At 42.5% G+C, this 14074-nt stretch overlaps 1 protein-coding gene across 1 annotated transcript in view; it reads right to left on the bottom strand.

Moving 5' to 3' along the window:
• RPP30 (ribonuclease P/MRP subunit p30) overlaps positions 1-14074 on the bottom strand; it is a 32161-nt gene continuing 18087 nt past the window's right edge. Inside the window, exons 7-11 of the mRNA XM_037047324.1 lie at positions 11360-11476; positions 10516-10545; positions 10030-10067; positions 9578-9657; positions 1-2212 (exon numbers count right to left, since the gene is read on the bottom strand). Coding sequence (XP_036903219.1) covers positions 2103-2212; positions 9578-9657; positions 10030-10067; positions 10516-10545; positions 11360-11476 — 375 coding nt within the window. The 3' untranslated portion in view covers positions 1-2102. The remainder of the gene's footprint in view (positions 2213-9577; positions 9658-10029; positions 10068-10515; positions 10546-11359; positions 11477-14074) is intronic.

Here is a 14074-nt window from a genome sequence, read left to right as displayed (position 1 = left end):
TCACACCTGCAATAACTTTACCTCGTTTCTAACACAACATTAAAGTCCTCAATATTATCTGGTGCAGTTGGGGTTTGTTAATATACATACACACACAACAGCCAAGTTGGCTAAAAAGCAGATTAGGGTGTGGCATCAAAAAGAGCTAAGCCCTGGCTGGTGAGGCTCAGTGGATTAAGCAGCAGCCTGTGAACCAAAAGGTTTGCCAGTTCGATTCCCCGATTCCCAGATGACGTGCCTGGGTTGCACGCCGGGTCCCCAGTAGGGAGCGTGCGGGAGCAATTGCACATGGATGCTTCCTTCTCTCATTTTCCCTGTCTAAAATAAGTTACGTAAAATCTTAAAAAGAATAGTTAAAACATACATCTACTTAAACATCTTATTTTAGTTTAAATTACATGCATACAAATATACTCATGGACCAGTCTTTTAAAGGTCAAAGCCTGTTCTTGGGTGTATGGAAGCATGGGTGGGAGTTCCAGTTGTCTTTCTTCAGTTACAGTCTCTTTAAAGAAAGAACTTAGGACTCTTGGGAAGCAATCCAAGTGCAGAATTTTACTGCATCTCCCCCAAATCTTAGTTATCCTGCTCACAATTTTTTAACACTTTTTTTTTTAGTAACTACTCTTTTTCACAAAACTTTCAAATGCATCAAATCTAGTTTTCCTGGGATTTCTTTTTTTACTTCTCATAGTTCATCAGTGTTCATAATTTTTAACCAACTTATACAACTTTACAATGCTAAATACAATGACACAGACTTATGAATAAACACACACCTAACTTTTGGTGAATCCAAGTTGGGTGAAGGCAGAAGCCAGCTGTCACTCACATGGTGAACTGTCGTCCTGTGGGCTTAGTAGCAGTGGCCATCAGCTTGATGGGGTAGACTAATCCATCAAGCTACACAAGTCGGTCAAAAATGCTTTATTTTTAGAACCATCATGGTTAATATATACAATATATAAATATATATGGAACATCTGTGTGCGTGTGTTTGTGTGAGAAAGTCTTCTACTTGTGTTTTGCCAAAGGTTTTTATTGTTGCTTAATTTTTAAATCTGAAGTAGATTTTAAATTTTATCAAATGTCTTGTTAGCATCTACTACGATGATTCTGACTGTTCTCAATAAAGTATAGAACATTAAAGAGAACTGAAATATTTTTAATTACTAGAGTAAATCTCACCTTGTCACGGTATACTGTTTTAATCGTTTCCCTTTACCAATATCTTATTTAAGCAACTATATTCACAAGTGAGACTTGTATAAAGACTTCCTTTTGAAATGATCTTTTCTCTGACTCTGTCCTTTTACTCAGTTAAAGAATTACTGCTATCAATAGCAAAAAGGCAGGTATTTGCAAAAAGGCTACTTCTACCTAATATAATAATCCCCCTCTTAAAAATTATTTCCAAAGTTGGTTAAATCTAATGCTTTCATATTCTTGATATAACTATTAGCAAAAATCAGTATTAGGTTTTCAGGGGCTTCGCAGTCAAAGGAGAGAGTCCTGTTTTAAGGACATCAGGGAGGTAAGAAGCGCAAAGGAGAGGCTGACTGTGACTTCCTTATCCTTCTACAAATTTCACAGCAAGTCCTTTTAGAAAGAACCTTGACCTATGAGCATAATAAAAGAGGCTCAAACGAACAGATCAGCTAAAAGCCAATCCCTTAATAGAAGTTTTAATAGTCCTGAAAAACAAGCCCATATTGAGTAGTAGTAAGGTTGAAAAAACAGTGTGTATCAAGGAAAGCAGAGAAACATGAGTTTTTAAATGAAAAACACATTTTTTAAAAGTCTTGAAATATCAAAACATCTAATTTATACCTGCTGTTTTATCACTTACACAAAGAATATTAACTATAGACTGCTTTTCTCTCATAATATAGTATCTGAATTCATTATGCTGTGTCTTTTATTTTAATGCTTCACCAGGTTCTGTTTGTGAGTTTAATGGTGTGAACACAAGATCGCTTTGAGAGACCACCGATTTCTAGCTCCATGTGAAAACAGCAACTCATCCAAAGGTTCCATTCCTGTTCTGGCCGAGGACTATGAAAGGGAAGCAAGGAGTGTTTACGGCGACCGGGAGGTTCTTTTCAGTCCTCACACCTGGCTTTTTTGCAAGCTGGAAGAGAATCATCATCTCCTTCTGATGGCCGAGGTTTCTTCACTGTGGAGATGATTCCAAAAGCAGTTTTCCTAGTTTCTATAAAACAAAGGAGGAAACCACAGAGCCTGAGGTTAAGACACGATTTAAAGAGGCAGTTCAACCAGCATCACCACGCCGCTCTGACGGACAGCACTAGCAAATGACACGAGCATCGTGCAATGCGGGTGACATTTTCTGTTGTAGCCTTCCCTTGCCCCAAACACGCAAACGTCTGTATATTAACATCGAACTCACTCCTAAGGACTACTTCGAGAATAAAACTGCAGGGCAGGTTATCTCAAATGCTTCGTCGGCGGTCGCTTCAACAGTCACAGCCCAAGTCTCGGGCCTTGGCACAGTAGCGCTTTGCGTGAGGGAAACACACGGATGGTCACAACAGCAAGGCCGCCGCCGACTGTCTCTCTCCCGTGGCGGTGTGTGCGCCCACTTCGTTCGATAGCACGCACGTGCCGGTCTCCTCGCTAGATCATCAACACACCTCTGAAGAGTCAACCGCATTTACTGTGCTGCCAATGTGCAGCAACGCCTGGTTATGTAACAGGTGTTCGATAAGTACTCGGGTGAATGAAGCTCACATATTCACTTACCTCATATACTGGTGATGATGGAGAAAGAATAGGATTATCAGGTGTTTATTAGGTCAGCATGGTTCAACTGAAACTCAGCCAACTTCTGCAAACGTCTACGCGCAGGCCAGGCACTGTGTCATCCGCAGAGGGTATGCAAGATGCCTAACACAGGCTTCTTCCCTCAACACTGAGCTGAGCACAATAGGGACAAACATGGGAGGAATGGGCGTACCCTCAAGAATGAACTCTGCCTGGATAAATCAAGAAAGGTACCAAAAAAGACGTACTCTAGGAACAGGAAAGGGGAAAAATGGAGAAAAAAGTATTCCTTTGCAAAGGCCGGGGGAGAGAGGTAAGAAGTACCTACGGTTGGTATGGCTGGTATGAAGGAGGAATGAGAAAAACTTAGGAGGAAATGAGGATGGCAGAGTAGCTTCTTGAAAGTGTCAGGCCAGTTCCCAGCCCGCCAGACTGCTCATGACCCAGTGGGGCCAGTTTTCCAACCCGCTGGCTGGCTCCTGACTCAGTTCTCCCAACTCAGATGAGAGCCTGCGGTTTACTCAAAACTGTCTCCTACCTCCCAGACAGGTATCTGGCGCCAGCCACAAAGACCAGTGGTCAGACTGACGCTCCTGGACCTGGGAATAGCCTGCCCTTTATCTAACCCACTGTTCCAGTTCACATCCCGAAACCCTCCACCCCCAGGCAACTGCCCAGAAGAACCACCCCTCCCCCACCCTGCCACAGACCCTGCTTTTTTTCTTTCAAAAACCCCTCTCCTGCCTTCCCCCAGTGCTGGAGCCAACCCCCACTCAGTCTGCCTCTCAGTGCAGCATCAAATAAAGGCACTTGTGTAATGGGGTGCAGCCCCAGATATGGACTTGTAATGGGGTCCAGGAAATAATATAGGATGTCCTCACCCCCACCAGTCTGAACTGGGGATGGGACACATAGTGCAGGGCCATTGAGAGCTGTTTCCCATAGCAACAGTTTTGCAGATAACCCCTGACATGGTCATTTAACATAACTTTTAACTGGTTTCATGGATATGTTAAGCAGCTGCAGCCTTGCTTTGAGCCAGAGAGACCGAAGTGACTTCCACACAGGATGTAACTGGGAGGCAGCTCCCCCTGGTTGCAGGACCTGTGTGAGAGCTTGGACTAAGAGGGGACCCACAGAGCTTTGGCAAGAGAGGGGGAACTATGTAGCTTTGGGGCTCCCTTTGCCATGCAGCTTAGGAAGCTGGAAAGCAAGATGCAGCAGTGATGCGGGGCCCTCTCTTAGTGGTTTGGAACAATGCAGGAGAGATGCTGCCGGAAGGAAAGGGGTGGAAAGACTCTTGCTGGTGGGCCAGGGGAAAGGGCCCTGTGGTTTTGGAATGAGATCTGGAGATCCTGTCCACACAGTTGATGGTGCTGGGAACCAAGGGAGGCCTGCCAGCTGGGCAAAGAACACTCGGAAGAACTGGGGACTACCTGAACCACGGACTAATATTTCTTTTCCTGAGATACGGTACCCCGGACTGGGCAAAGGGGAGAACGAAGGATTGTGTGTGTTTGTGGGTGTTTGAAGGGACTTTGGGATTTCAATGAAGACATTAAGTCATTACTCTAAGTCTGTACAACCTTTGAGTAAATCCTTTCCTTTTCACCGATCTCTGACATTGAGAACCTAGTGCAGGAGCACCACAGGAGAAGGGGGGAGAGTCCACTTGGTAATAGTATCATCCTCCCCGCAACTCCGGGTCTGTTCTGTAACACTTGGATCAGATCACCTGCTTCTTCCCACCTCCATTTCTCGAGCATCTCTAACACGTCTGAAGAGCCACAAAGCCACGAAAAGAGATCTCAACTTAGTCCTCCAAACTGGGAGGGAGAGATTCATTGGCTGTGAGGAAGTAGAATTAAAAGAACTGAACAAACATAAATTTAGTTAAGAATTATTTCTTATTTCAAATAATAAAAGTAAAGTCAATTTTACAGAGTTAAGCATTACCTTTTCATTTGTCAGGATTAACTTAACAAATGTACTATGTCTTTGCCAATTGTTTAAAAGCATTTTAATATATAAAAAGCACAAAACTGCTCTCAAGGGTCATTAAAATGTCAGCACAATCAGAGCGCCTCAAAATAAATAGAAATCGCTCATTATTCCCATTTCTCCAAAAGAAATATGTTGCATTAGAGATGCTTATTTGTGTCACTATGATTCTGAGTAAAAATCTAAAAATCAGATGAATAAAAAGTATAATAATTAAATTGTGAAAACCAACAGTTTGTAACAAAACAAAATGCATTTGTTTCAAAATTCTTTTAGCTCCATCTCAGAAATGTTCTATTTTTCTTATCCCATGAATATTTACTTCTTAAGTTAAGCTGGGAACTACAAGGAATACCTTTATAGTTTTCAGATAAAGATGCTCTTTCAGCATAAGTCTTTTGGAAATAACATTTGTATAGGGCTTTAGTTTAGCACATGTTTTCACATGTAGTATTTCCTTCACTCATCCCTGTCAAGGAAAATCTACAACTACCCCTAGAGTACTTACTGATGAGTGCACTGTTGCATTCACGAGGAATTAGGGCAGGTCTGCCCACAAGGTCCATCTTGGTCCAATGGTCCAAGGACACCAACCTTGTCAACCACCAGCTGAGGCCTCAGGCCCTGCACCACTTTCTCTGTTCCTTCCCCACAGTTGCTATTCCCTGGTCTCTGGAAGCCCCTAGGATGCAGCTAATTCTGATTCCCTGTTGCAAAACTTACAATGTTGAAAGGCAGCTACTATGTGTCCCATGTTTTGTGTCCCTGGTCTCTGTTCTTGCACTGCTTTCAACAATTCCTCTCATGAGTGGGTTTCCAGACCCTCTAAGAACCTGTGAACTGTCTTCTGGTGGTGCTCTGATGCTTCGCTCTCCTTCTCAAATGTGGCCCCAAGGGTGATACAGATGCCAGCTGGGACTTCATCAGTGCAGAGGACGAGAATGAGACTGTAAATCCCCTTGTGTCAGAATTCTTTCTTTCTTCTAATTTAACCTAAGGCAAATCAGCAACCTTAGGAATACACTGCACTAACTATTTCCTATTGATCTCCACGTCAACTAAACAGGGCAGCTATAATTTATCCTCTAGATGTGTGGTTAATTCTTCAGGGACAGCAAGCATAAACTAGGACGTCCTGGGCACACTAGGGTGAATGGTAATGCCACCTAAAGTCCACAAGTCTTTTAGTTTAACTTCTATAAAAGCCCAGCTTTACACATATTCTATGTTAAATAAATGCTTTTCTAAAGTCAAATGCAGAACTTTGTATTTTTCCCTGTTACATTTTTAAAAAACATTTTATTTATTTATTTTTTGAGAGGCAGGGAGGGAGAAAGGGAGAGAAACATTAATGTGTGGTTGCCTCTCGCACACCCCCTACTGGGGACTTGGCTCTGCAACCCAGTCATGTGCCCTAGACTGGGAATTGAACTGACGACCTTTTGATTCCCAGCCCAGCACTCAACCACTGAGCCACACCAGGCAGGGCCCTCTTACATTTTTTTCAGAGTATCCCTTTATTGAAGGGCAAAGACCATTGTCCCATTTCTGAACTCACCCCACATAGAGCCACAGATCTGGCAGATGGGTGACATTTCTGTGGCGCCATCAACCTGGCTAACACTGTCCCTCCCAGGAGATCCCGAGATTCCCTCCCACCCAGCGTTTGGGGACACCCAACTGTAAACTGTAACTTTCCTATATGAATGGCTGGTCTTGGCTCCTGGTTCAAAACTTCCTAAATCCTCTCAAATAAGCAACAGCCAGCCTCAGTGAGTCCCCAGCCTGCATAACTCTTGCTAAGTGGCCCAGCCCATATTCATAGCTTGGCTTCATCTGGGAATGTCCAAACCCAGAATAAGTAGCAGCCATCTCAGAGTGCTTTACAGCTCAGGCAGGGTGGTCCAAAGTAGAAGACAGGTAGGGCTAACCTTGGCCTGCACCACCCAGCAAACCCCAGGGCCAGCACACCCAGTAGACAGCTACAGACCACGTCAGAGCACCACCACTCTGCCCCCAGACAGCTGATTCTCCAAAGAGGGAAGAGTTGGTGATCAGTGGCCACAGCCAGTCCTTGCAGCTCACTGGCCTGGGTAAATCCCTCCCACTGACCTGCCAACAGCAATCAAGCCTCAACTACAAGTGGAGGGTGTACGCAGCCCACACAAAGGGTGCAGCACCTTGGGCACCCAGCTTGGGTGACAGGGGAGGCTGTGCCACTGGTCCTACAGGACACCTAATGCATCAGGCCACACTATCAATACAGGGAGTCACAACAGCTCTAAATAATACACAGAAACAAACACAGGGAGGCTGTCAAAATGAGGAGATAAATAAATATGGCCCAAATGAAAGAACAGATCAAAATACCAGAAAAAGAACTAAATGAAACGGAGATAAGCAATCTATCAGATGCAGAGTTCAGAATGCTGGTTATAAGAATGCTCAAGGAACTTAGTGAGGACCTCAACAGAATGAAAAAGACCCAGTCAGAAATGACAGATAAACTAATTGAAATAAAGAAAAATTTACAGGGAAACAACAGTAGAATAAATGAAGCTGAGAATCAAATCAATGACCTGGAACATAAGGAAGCAAAAAACAACCAATCAGAACAACAACAAGAAAAAAAGAATCCAAAAAGTGAGGACAGTGTAAGCAGTCTCTGAGACAACAGCAAGTGCTTCAACATTTTCATCGTTGGCGTACTAAAGGAGAAGAAAAAGCGCAAGAAATTGGAAATCTATTTGAAAAAATAATGAAAGAAAACTTCCCTAATTTGGTAAAGGAAATAGACATGCAAGTTCAGGAAGCACAAAGAATCCCAAATAAGATGGATGCAAAGAGGCCCACTCCAAAGACACATCCTAATTAAAATGCCAAAGATTAAAGATAAAGAGGGGATCTTAAAAGCAGCAAGAGAAAAGCAGTTTGTTACCTACAGCAGAGTTCCCATAAGACCATCAGCTGATTTCTCAGAAGAAACCTTGCAAGCTAGAAGGGATTGGCAATAAATATTCAGTCATGAAAAGCAGGGACCTACAGCCAAGATTGCTCTACCCAGAAAAGATATCATTTAGGATTGAAGTGCAGACAAAGAGCTTCCCAGATAAGAAATAAACTAAGGAGTTCATCATCACCAAACTGTTATTACATAAAATGTTAAAGGGAACTATACAAAAAAAGATGATAAAAACTATGAACAATAAAATGGCAATCAATAGATATCGATAACTGAATCTAAAAACAAACCAAGCAGACAAGAACAGAGACAGAATCATGGAAACAAAGAGTGTTTTAATGGTTGCCAGATGGCGAGGGTTGTGTGGAAATGGGTGAAGAGGTGAGAAGATTAAGATCTACAAATAGGTGGTTACAGAATAGCCACGGGGTGTTAAGTACAATAAAGGAAATGGAGCAGCCAAAGAACTTACACACATGACCCGAGGACATGAGCAATGGTGTGGGGATGGCCTGAGGGAGTGGGGGGTGCTGGGTACAGGGGAGGCAAAGGGGATAAATCAGGACACCTGTAATAGCATAATCCATTAAATATAACAAAAAGTTTCTTGTTCTTATTTTAGTCTACATGGAACATGACTTGTTATCCAGACTCTTGATGATTCCTTACGTTCATTTAAAAAAGACAAAATAATGGCAACACTACCAAAGTGTGACCAAATTATTTTCTAACTTCAGGAAAATTTCTATAAAATCCTATTGATTTGGTCATTCTCAGAGCTTACATGATGGGGTCTAGGCTATGTGCTACAACAATCTCTAACAAAATCTTTTGAAACCAAAAGCAAAATCATTTACTTCACAGCAAGTCAATGCAGTAAACAGTTCTCACTGGTGGCAATCAGATCGCTGAGACCCAGGCACAGCACACAGGGCTGCAGTGACTCTGCTAGGATTTGTGTGCAAGGTAATTCCGTCCACTCATCGTTAACTCTGCTAGGATTTGTGTGCCAAGTAATTTCATCCACTTGTAGCGACCTATTCGGAAGCTTGAAATTTCTCTGATGTCAAGTAAATTGCTTCTTGACCAACTACCACTAGAGGTAAAAATTTCAAAGAGAATGAAGATAAAACAGAAAAGTGTAAATTAAAAAATATAAACCTCGTTTTCATCCTCCATAGTACGGGCATACCCTACACTTCAATTCAAGTTTTATCATTGGGGAAATAAGACATTCAAAGGCCTCAGGTGGTGGAATTAATGTGAAGAGGAAGATATATTTAAATAAAATGTGAGTAAAAAATGCATAGCCTGCACAAACTTGAACATGTGAACAAAAAATGTGAAAAGAATCATAAGTTGTAATAATTGCAAGAAGTTACAATTTGAGTTTGTTAGTTGGGTTTTTACAATACATTTGCCGTTTTTGTGTTCTTAATAAATGGCACAACATATACTGTTAACATTTCAATTCTGTAAACAGTGATTTTTAGAAGAGCAAGCATGGTGCTATGAAGAGGAGGAAGGAGACAGGCACAGTGGAAGCACATCAAAACACAGGCAGGGACACGCAGGCAGAGCTTGAAAGAATGTACTCAGCACTCACTTCTGTAACACAATCTATATCCATTCCACAGACTACAGAAAGTAAAGCCTGAAGTGAAGGGTGAGAAAGCACCGATGGATACGGCTAAAACAGGGTGCGGCAAGATGACCCTAAAGGAACTCTACAGGGAAGGATAATAAGAGTCGATATGGCTCAACTGTCTGATAAAAACGACTGGCCCCTACCACGACCGTCTGGTGTTTTTATTGGAAGAACTCGCTCACCTCCATGGAGAAGCGCAGCCCGGCAGTTGGTGGACACCGCAGCCTTGGCCTCCCTCTCCGAGAGTCCAAACAGCAACCCTCTGCGGGGCCGTTAAGGATTTCAACCTAGAGTCAGCCAAGGACACGAGACTAACACAAATACAATTGACAATGCCAGCTCACCGGTCAGACTCAGAGACGTATTCTAACCCCACAGCAGTCCCTGGCCCAAACGCAACATGCACTGGAGAAGAGGCTCAGTCAGCTCGGAGCCTTTGAAATAGAGTCCCCCATCCTTGTCCTCCTTTTCTACCTGTGAAGCTCTCTGTGACCTGCTGTAATTTCTTTTTGAAATTATTAATCGGTGAACTTACAGTAAAATATTAAGAAAACTATCTTGTTAAGGTGTATCATTTCAAACCCCAAATTTCCCAAAAGAAAATTTCAATAATATCTCACTCTGAGAAGGATACAAGTTTGCAATGTCATATGGTCCTCTTATTTCTAAAGGCTAAAGTAAAAGGAACAAAAAATAGGCATGAGAGAAGTTATTGATAACATTTCAAGACTTCACCTGCAGTAAATTAATAGGATGATTAGGTCTCCAAATATAAAAAAAATCAATGGCGTAAATTTCATTCCTTGTAATTTTGATTGTTTTCTTTAGTTTTTGAAAATACAAAAGAAGCTTAAAAAGCTTCTCTAACAATATAAAAAAACCCTTAAAGCCTCAAAGAAATGGGGTAAATATTACTCTTCAATAATTATAATGAGCAAATACAGTTAAAAATGAAAATATGCAATAAATGTTCATTATATCACTATTTTAATTTCTCCCTTAGAAACTTTACTACAAATGTGCAATAAATGTTCATTATATCACTATTTTAACTTCTCCCCTCGAAACTCAAAGTTTTATAGCTTGAAAACAACGACAAAGTACTCAGCGGCAGACTTACCCTTTCGGCAGCACTAGATATAATCACATTCTACAAGACAGAAAGTGATCAATATTAATCATAGGTAAATGTTTAAAAAAATGAGTCTATAATACAAATAACCCGTAATCACATTTTAACATTTAAGGCTCTATGAATACTGACTTCTCTTTAAGACCAGGTAAATAATTAAAGTGAAAGAATGAAAAGCCCTCATGTCAAACAAAAGGCAGCTTGTAAGAAGCAGAACAGGTCTTCCCCACAAATCTTAGCAAAGATGGATTAGTTTTAAAAACTAGTTGAGATCTGGCTGCTGTGGTTCAGCGGACTGTGTGCAGGCCTGTGAACTGAAAGGTTGCTTGTTCAATTCCCAGTCAGGGCACAGGCCTGGGTTGCAGGCCAGGTCCCCAGCTGTGGGTGTGCAAGAGGCAACCGATGGATGTATCTCTCGCTCATTGATGTTTCTCTCCCTCTCTTTCTCCCTGCCTTCCCCTCTAAAAATAAGTAAGTACAATCTTAAAAAACACACACACACACACACAAAAAAACCCTAGTTGAACAGGTCATGCAATCTAAATGCAACTCACTGATGACAATTATTATCTAGACCAGTCTTCCCATAGTGGATAAATCGCAAATTCCTTATTAGAAGAAAGGCTTTCACACATCTTGCCCCCCTCACATTACTCTTTTCTCAATATTTTTCTTCCCTTTAAAACTTGCAGAGCTCACTGAAATGGGAGAATTTGTTCCAGTGCCTTGAGAACTTCCTGCTCTGAGGAAAAGAAATCATTCGGAGAATCTAGTGGATTAATAATAACAAACTGCTAGATTTCAAGAGCACCCTGAAATTATGAAAGCGTACCTTTCCTTTGCAGACCTGCATCAAACTGAGGGCGTTGGAAATTGTGTACCTTCTCATTGTGGAGTCTTTGATGGCAGGACTATAGACCAGTTCAAAGCATACGCCTCGGTCAATTGCCTTCACAGGAAATAAAGAACACAAACTGTCAAGAACACGCACACACTGTGCTACCCTATTTTCGTTAAAGTCCCATCTCACCCCCCTCTTCACCCCCCACTGCCCACCTCCTGCACGTCGAAGCCCAGCCCTAAACAAAGGTGGACTCAGCCCAAATAGCACCATCCACAGGAGGAAACAGATCTGTGGCTCTATCTGATTAGCAGAGTTTATCTTAGCGATGGGGAGGCTGACAGGAATCATGAAGAGGCTATGGAGAGCACAGTCCAGGCCGCAGGGTGGCGGAACAGCCAAAGGGCTGTTATTACATGAACTATCAAAAGAAAAACAGAGATGTGCTCCCTATACTTAGGGTAAACTGTCTGCAAACACAGTAAACTAAGTAATTTGACCCAAAAATGAAGAAAAAAAGAAGGAAGAGCTGAACAATTTCCAAAAAACAGGGTGGGAAGGCCCCTTGGACGCATCATTTGTTGCATGCATGCTGGGTGGCGGAACACAAAGAGCCATGGTTGAGTGTTACTGTGCTAAGAGTCTTATATATGTATTTAACCCTTACAATACCTTTATAAGGCATTATGGCAGAGATTGCTAATTGCCTCTGGGACTGTTCTCCCCCTTTTTCTTTACTAATAGAGCCTAATTGTAAACTGGGCTCATGGATAGCCAGCAAAAAAGAGAGAAGAAAGCTGGGCCCTGACAATTTTGCCTAGCTCACCATATGCTTGGCCTTCTACATAAGAAAAAAAGGAACTTCTTTCTTATTTACGGCACTGTGAATAGGTAGGCATCCACAGGTACAAAAGTATCCTGGAGGTGGTGAAAATACGACTGAAATCCCCCACTACCCACTCCGGCTTTCCCCTTCATCCATTCACAACACACGTGTTTCCAGCCAACTGTGCACGGGGACGCTGAGGAAAAGCTGACATGGTTCCTCTCTTCTAAGACACAAAACACAAACTTCAACTGTGATAAGTGCTACCACGGAGAAGTCTGGGCAAGGGTGAGGAAGGAATTAAGCAGTTAAATAGTAAAGGGAGGAGCATTTGCAGAGGGAGGGAGGAGTACGAGGAAAGGGTCTAGGGCTGAAGAGAGTCTGGTAACACGTAGAGGTCATAGGCCGGGGAAGAGAGAATGTGGGGGAGCCTTGTGGCGAAAGTGGAGTCTCAAGGGAGAATAAGCGGGGGTGGCTTGCGGTGGAGGTGGAGACTAGAGATGGAAAGGGTCAACTGTGCAGGTCTCTAGAACTGGTGGCAGGATTATTCTAGAAGCAATGGGAAGGAGAAGGACTTCAGCATGAAGGTGATAATCAGACTTGCCATGGCAGTAACTTGATTACAGCGGGTGAGCTTTTGAATGAACCAAGGAAGGAAACAGGCGCAGACCAGGTAGTATGGTCCAAGTCTGCCAGGCAAATGACTTTCTATTACCCGGAGGACAGGCCGGCACTGGTCCACCTGGAAGCCCTGGAGGTCTGTCCCTGAGTGTGTACAGGAAACGGAAAATCCTGTCTTCTTCCTGAGCTGGCAGCCCACTTTGATCCGACACAGGTGTAGCTGGCAGTCTCCTACTCACTCTTCCTGAACGCTGGTTTTCTTTTTTCCACTCCACAACCTGCCTTTTCCTTATTTTTTCCTACTATCTTGAGGCTCCCAGATGTTATTTTGGATTTTCCTACATATCTGGTATTAGTTTAATTAGAATTTACATGCTGTTTTAGACGCTGTAGCCTTCCCCTCTCCTCTTTTCTGAGAACTTTTCCCCAAGTCTAATTCTTTAGCTTGTGTTGATTATTTCTGGGAATGATACAGGTTTTAATACTCTTTGTCCCACTGTTAAATGTATACTTCATTCTTCCTAGCTTTACACTTCTTGAGAGCTGGTATAATACTTCTTGGCAACACACAACTCATTTATACAAATGCTTAATATATTTACTTATATTCTAAGCAAATAGGTCGTAGCTTATGGGAAAAGGGTCATGTGATAATGCTGTTCACTATGGATCATAAAAGAAATCAGGGTAAACTTAACAAACTGAAATTCACTGACAAACCAAAATACCTCCTTTAGCCATATTCTCAATGATCTCCCCAGCTATTTTTCTTACCAAAAGTACTAATTAGCCAAAGAGGCTGCCACCTTCCTTTTCCTCATCCTTCCAGTCGCTGAACTAAAACCCAAGGCGGTGGGTTGGAGACGAGGGCGAACACAAGTGTAGGGACGCACCACACAGGATGACGGGGCCCTAAGTTCTTAACTGATTGAAAGCTTTAGCCCCTCCCACAGCCCACGGAGACCAGATACAATAAAACTCCTTTTCTTTGGAGGGAGAGGAGGAGAGAGAAAGGAAATTAATTATCAGCTTAATTATTTTTTAAGGAAAAGAGTTCTGATTTTGATCACACAGCACATTCATCAAGTCTGCCTTGAAACTGCTAACGGATGGAGAGAGATGAGAGACCGGGCACGACCGAAGGCTGTGAGCAATCCTTTATCACACCTTTGTCTACGTTTTTAGGTAAAACACAGACTCATTACCTGTGCTCCTGCTTCTCAGACCATTTTAATGAAAATTGCCCTAACTCATCCAAT

This window comes from Sturnira hondurensis, unplaced genomic scaffold (genome assembly GCF_014824575.4).
Source record: "Sturnira hondurensis isolate 20B ecotype Veracruz unplaced genomic scaffold, ASM1482457v3 Scaffold0005563, whole genome shotgun sequence".
Lineage (NCBI taxonomy): Eukaryota > Metazoa > Chordata > Mammalia > Chiroptera > Phyllostomidae > Sturnira > Sturnira hondurensis.
Note: the sequence above shows the minus strand (reverse complement) of the source record. Positions and strands in the feature narration are given on the sequence as shown.